Source organism: Vicia villosa, unplaced genomic scaffold (genome assembly GCF_029867415.1).
Source record: "Vicia villosa cultivar HV-30 ecotype Madison, WI unplaced genomic scaffold, Vvil1.0 ctg.000168F_1_1, whole genome shotgun sequence".
Classification (NCBI taxonomy): domain Eukaryota; kingdom Viridiplantae; phylum Streptophyta; class Magnoliopsida; order Fabales; family Fabaceae; genus Vicia; species Vicia villosa.
In genome coordinates, this window is record NW_026705049.1 from 1,019,575 (window position 1) to 1,026,261 (window position 6,687).

Consider the following 6,687-nt stretch of genomic DNA (forward strand, 5'->3'; position numbering starts at 1 on the left):
TCTCTTCACTACCAAGTAGGATAATTTCACTATCTCTTCAAATTCTCTCTTCCCTTACTCTCTCTTCTCTATTTCTACCATACCAAACATAGCCTAAGAGTCCCCCCTAATTCCCTTTATTTCTTATCTCTTCTCTATTCTGACTTTCTTTCTCACCTATTCTCTCTTTTGAATTTCTTCTCAATATCAAACAGAGAGTCACTCTGTTTAGTACTGAAACTTTTATACACCTAATGAGTCATGGGTGAAGTCTCGCTCTTCCTTCTACATAGACTTCAAAAACAGAGTGACAATAGTTGATCCTTCTTCCTCCAATGGCCACTTCAAAACCGATATCCCCATTCCGACTATCCTCCCTCCTCCGCTCCCAAAAGAACCCATCCCTCGCACTCCATCTCTTCCTCAACCCCAATCCTCAAAACCCCCCATTCCACTACTCCCTCCTCTCCTACGACCTCATCATCACCAAACTCGGCCGCGCCAAAATGCTCCCTCAAATGGAACTCATCCTCCAACAACTCCACAGCGACACTCGCCACCGCGTCCCCGAACCCCTCCTCTGCCACGTCATCTCCTTCTACGCACGTGCCCGTCTCCCGTCACGTGCCATTCAGACCTTCCTCTCCATCCCCTCCTTCCGCTGCACCCCCACTCACAAGTCATTCAACTCCCTCCTCGATGCTCTCCTCACCTGCCGCCAATTCCATACATTAACCCAATTCTCTTCCCGTTTAACCCGATTCGGCTCCCCAAATGCCTGCACCTACAACATCCTCATCCGATCCTCCTTCGTTCAAGGCCACGTAGACCGCGCCTTGGAACTGTTCGATGAAATGCGCAGCAAAGGCGTTGGTCCGAACAGCATTACCTTTGGGACGTTAATCCACGGGCTTTGCAAAAACACGCGTCTGCATGAAGCATTCCGAATGAAAAAATTGATGCTTGAGGAGTTTAAGTTGAAGCCATGTGTCTCTGTTTACACTAACTTGGTTAAAGGAGTTTGCGAGATTGGGGAACTTGATTGGGCGTTTAGGATCAAGGATGAGATGAGTAGGAAGAACTTGAGATTGGATGCAGTTGTTTATAACACTTTGATCAATGCACTTTTTAAGGCGGGGAGAAAGGATGATGCTTTAAGGGTTTTGGAAGAAATGAAGGAGAGTGGTTGTCATTGGAATTCGGTTACTTGTAATGTGATGATTGGAGAGTTTTGTAGAGAGAAGAATTTCGAAGAAGCTTATAGGGTTTTGGATGGGGTGGAAGGTGTTAAGCCTGATGTTTTTGGTTATAATATGGTGATTGGTTGGCTGTGTAGAGAAGGCAAATGGAGTGAAGCAAATGATTTGTTTCAGGATATGCCGCGACGTAAGTGTGTACCCGATGTTGTTACGTACCGCACACTGTTTGACGGGCTTTGCCGGGGGAGGCAGTTCCGGGAAGCTGCATTTGTTTTGGATGAGATGTTGTTTAAAGGGTATGTTCCCGTTTCAAAGAGTTTGAATGAATTTGTTGGTGCTTTGTGCAAGGAAGGGAACTTTGAGTTGTTGTCTACAGTTTTGAGTGGGTTGGCAACTAAAGGAGATTTTTGCAATGAGAGTATATGGAATGTTGTGGTTTCCATGGTTTGCAACCAGGAGAAGTTAGCGGTAGAACCATATGAAATTTTTGATGCCTTGTCGGTGCTATGAACCGTATTCTGCTTTTGCTTCATCATCGGTAGATTTTGTTTAACCATACGCACAAGTTAAGATACCGTTCATCTTCATGTACAAAACATGATTCTTGATTGTTTAAGCATCATGATCCACTCTTAGGTCATGGCTGGGGTATACGATAACACCAACTAATCATACCATTAGCTTGACAAGTCTAGCTCACATTAACACGTTCAAAGTTTAAAATATAACCGCTACAAAAAATTTGGCCCTCAAATGTCCAAGTTTGTCTTTTGGCTGCTGCCATCTTGAATGATAGTTACAGTTAGCCAATTCTATTCATTTGGCCGTCACATGTCAAAGTTTATCTTTTGGCTGTTACCATCTAGAATGATAGTTATGGTTACACAACTCTATTCACTTGATCATCATATACACAAATTTGCCTTTTGGCTGGTACCACATTTTCATATCAAATACCGAGAAGGTAAAAAGTATTTTATATTGGTTCTTCAAAATGATTTATGGAATAGCTGCTGGTTATCAAAATTTTGTTAACATGAGGATATGACCCATGTTCATGTTTTTTAATTATGAGTGAGTTGTAGCCAAATTTGGTTTTGTAAATGCAGTTATCGTAGCTGCTGCAAATGAATATTGCATCATCAGTGATATAGTCTTGGATGTTATCCAACATTAATTTGGTTGATGAATTTTCCGAGCTATATCTGCAAATTTATAGGCAAGAATCTCATACTGATGTAATATGGGCCTACAGCAAGGTTGTTATCAAGCTACATTCTCACAGGCAAGAATCATAGTTTGTAAATCATGATGGTCTGATTCCAAGAGAAAACAAAGTTTTCTTACTTCTATTTTAACCTTGGTTTGAGACTCAAAGTCATGTTCAGATATAAAGCCTACTGAGTCCTTACAAAATATTTATTTGTGGACGAAAGTCAATTTATACACTCAAATTGCAGTTTGGGTGAAGCAAACGGAAATCTAAAAATGCAGACCTAGCATATTTTAGTTTCAACTACTAAAGTATTTTGCGACTATTTAGCTTCAATTGCCATTAGTCTGTTGTTGAGTGTTTGATAAAAAAAGTTGATGATTTGTCATCATGTAATACTTGGTGCATTCTTCCTTTTCTTCGAAGTTGCATGCAAGAGAAGGCGTTAAAACAGTTATGGATCAGGACTGTTTCGGATTTCCCTTGGCAGATTGATGTTGAGGTAGATGGTGTTGAGTTGAGGCCCATTGGGTGAGTCTGTCTAGCATAATTAACCTTTATTTTGGTTCACCTTTCTCTTTTTAATAAACTTGTTCAAATTGTTATAATTATTATATTTTCATTTGAGTGACTACTTTAATTATATGATAATGGTAGGCAACACTCTAATATCTGCACAGTAATGTTCGAAGATTGGAGCCATTAAAACAGAAATGAATACAGTTACTTGAATTATGTAATTTTGTTGCTGAAATTTGTAATATTCCTTGAGAGATAGAATAGAACTCAACTGGCTGGGATATGATATTTTCATTCTGTATCCATTTAGTTTATCCTGATACCTTTTATTTTGCAGTCGTCTTTGTCAACTGAATTCTTCTACTTCTGTTCATAATACTTTTTAATTTGAATTACAATAGATATGATCTTTTATAGACTCACAACACATATAACTAAATCAGTTAGTTAACTCCTAGATCTTAGGATTAATTTCCTTGATTATAAGGAATAATTATTAGATAAGGCAAGTGTACTACTATGCAGTTAGTGCATATTAGTTACAATAGGATTTTTCATGTTTTTGTAATTTTGGCTATTTATTTAGTTTTAGGAGGAAAGAACGGGTATCCAACTTTTATCGTATTTTTATGTTTTCACGTTCTGCAACTCAAGCCTCCATTCAAGCTTTTATTAATTCAGGTTCTTCATTGTTTTACTATTTTTTTATCATGATTTCTTATATCAATTTTTATGTATGTGCTATTCCTCGCCATGAGTGAGTAACCCTTTAGGGGCTAAGGGTCATGAGACCGAATTCATAGCTATTTGTATGATCGATTTGAATACGATACGAGAATTAACACGTTTATTATTAAAACTTAAGTTTTATTTTATTCAACCCTTGTTACGAAAGTAAAAGAGTTTTCAGGTATTGATTGCGATCCAAAAGGACTTGTATCAATACCCGACAACAAATTTTTAGATGACAGAGTTTGATGACGCGTAAGTGCTCAAAAGAAGTTGAGAAATGTCCCATCTTAATAGCTGTACATAAGTAATGATCACTGACGAATGCTTATGCGCGAGTGAAAGCCGATGAGTGTCTCGTTTGTCAGAGATAGAACAATGCGTTGGCGAAAGCAGGCGTTGTTCACAATAATCTATTTTCTACAATTCACATAGGAATTCTCGTGTTAAAACCAAATTGATCTTAGGAGATGTTTGAGTAAGGAATCATGACTCTAAGTCCTATTTGTCTCATTTTAATTTCAATTAAGCTATTTTCTAAAAGTGATTTTCAAATAAGCTGTTTTGATTTAAGTGCTTTTTCACTTAAGTTTGTCTGTTTCCAACCATTTGATTGCTCTAGATATACAAAGATAAAACAGAGTTTGGTACTCAACCATTGGTCTTTGTGGTTCGGTATTTTTACTATTCTGACAATTGTTGTACGCTTGCGGCGTGTCAAAAGTATATTAATTGAAGAAGATAGTAAATAAAAGGATCCTGAAAAATAAATAAGAGATGACGAAAGAACACATAGGAATTATTCTATTTCAGTCAAAAACTAAGAAGCCCACACTTAGTCTCCGGAGATGGAGCACCTTGAGATTTCATCAATCAATTGAACTTTTATCATATGTTCAACTCACAACCTCTTATACCAAACTTTTATTTCAAGTTCAACTTTAACTTTTATCATTAAATATAATAAAGCAAAAGGAGTTATTTGGCAAGTTTGCCATTTGTCAATCAATTAGAGTGCTTACCATTTTAAAACTTGCTATTAATAGTAACCTTCCTATAATTATCTTTAATTATTTTTTAAAATTTTATTTAATTATTTCAATCGTTTCTAACTATATTTTTATTATTTTAATTTTAAATTTATTATTCATTATTAATAATTAATTAATTTAGGCCTTGGAAACAAACAAATTCTCTGCCGATTCTTCTCCCATTTTGGTTTCTTAAAACAAGCGAATCATTGAGAATAACCAAGCCGTTTGTTCACGTCCAAATTGGGGTTCTCAATACAAACCCTAGAATTCCATATGTGAACACAATCAACAACTTTTTCGGTTCACTTTTAAACGGGTTTCTCAGTGCAAACCCTTAAATTCTAATTTCTCTTCTATTAATTTCTAATCATCAATGTCATTTCTTCAATTTTCCAGTTTTTTTTTTTTTCAATTTCTGTTGATTTTACACTTCCAAGTAATATAAATAGGAACAATTTATTCTCCCATTTCACACTTCTTTCGATTCTTCCAATTGCAGAAACGTTGAAAGCACAGTTTTATATACCAACACACACAACTTCAAGATTCATTTTCTGCTGAATCTCAATGGGATTTTGCAATCGTTGCAGCAGGATTTGTAAGCAATTCTTTTTCACACTTTTTCTGCCATTTGTTAATTTTCTTTGTTTTTAGCTGACTTTGGAAATATGAACAGGTAACAAGTTTAACAAGGATGAAGATTGAGTTAAGTTTACTGATAACCTTTTGGAAAAACTATAACTTCACTTTTTCAAGTTACATGTTTAAATATATGATTTCTATTGTTCGAATTGATTTTGGTTTTCTTAAATTCAATTACAAATTTAGTTACAAGTAATGTATATAAATTGTGGGGTGGTATTATGTGAGTATTAGCAACAATTATGGGTAATCTGATAAAATATACTAAAAATAGGTGGACTGATTGCAATACTCTTTGAAAAGTGGTTTTTAAGCCGTTTTGATTTTGGATTATGTGATGGAAATTGATTTTGAGGTGTTGCTCTTTGAAAAGTGGTTTTTAAGCCATTTTGATTTTGGATTATGTGATGGAAATTGATTTTGAGGTGTTGTTACAGATACTTGCAGCTGCTTGGTTATCAAACAATAAAAAAGCAGTGGAAGATTGGGTTGAACATGTTCTTGGAAGTAGCTTTGTTGAAGCTCAAAAGAAGTATCAAAGTACTCGGGTTAACACTTCTTCTGTCACCATAAATTTGGTTTTGGGAACTACATATAATCTCAATGGATTTAAATCTCAGGTCCAGTTATATTAGCTATTTCTAAAACAAAACTAAAAGTGAGCATCTCATTAGACCAACATGGTAAGTTGAACAAGCTTCTCATTGGACCAATATGGTAAGTTGAACATATAAGTGATCTTTTATCAAAACATATTGATGGGTTTCCTTTCTTTTCCACTTCTTTTCTAGATCAATTTGAGTTGGAATATTTATCAATCACTTATTTTAAGGTGTAATTTTTTTAATAAGCCCCAAATCAGTCCCTGCATCTAATCTTATGCATCCTAGCAGCCTCATAAGCACCCTTATACGTTTTTGAGCAATTGTAAATTTTTATACATGCTGCATTTTATAATTTATTTCAATTTGATCCTATAAGTTTCTGAGCAATACTGTGATATTTTGCTTGCGTAACAAATTATTGTAGAATGTATGGTTCTATGTTCTAACAAAATATAACCAACTTTCTACTATTCGAAGTGGCATAGTTTATAGCCTTTTGGGAAATTTGTTGATTTTGTTTTACTTTAAAAACAAGTACAATCCAAATTATTGATTTAAACATTTCATGGATAACACAATGCCCTCCGCTATTGCTTGACACTTGAATGTCGTACGAAAGTTTATCAATAGGCTTCAAAGAGAATCTAGATCTGGCTGGAACTGAATTGTTAAATAATAAAGGAGAAGCTCATATAGTTTTGCAGCATGTTATGTTTTAAGTGGGTTATGTTCCAGCAAGCAAATGCACCTAATTCAATGTTATGTTT

The 6,687-nt window shown here is 35.3% G+C and overlaps 1 protein-coding gene across 1 annotated transcript; it reads left to right on the forward strand.

The window, feature by feature from the left end:
* The first annotated feature begins 225 nt into the window (after window positions 1-225).
* On the forward strand, window positions 226-3,242 carry LOC131624902 (putative pentatricopeptide repeat-containing protein At1g53330). Its single transcript, XM_058895823.1, has 2 exons — window positions 226-2,922; window positions 3,049-3,242. The coding sequence occupies exon 1, from the start codon at window positions 315-317 to the stop codon at window positions 1,686-1,688; it is 1,374 nt and encodes a 457-aa protein (XP_058751806.1). The 5' UTR covers window positions 226-314; the 3' UTR covers window positions 1,689-2,922; window positions 3,049-3,242.
* The last annotated feature ends 3,445 nt before the right edge of the window (window positions 3,243-6,687 follow it).

Bases quoted from the DNA above. Each gene is read 5' to 3' on its own strand.
- LOC131624902 (XM_058895823.1), top strand. From the start codon at position 315: ATGGCCACTTCAAAACCGATATCCCCATTCCGACTATCCTCCCTCCTC.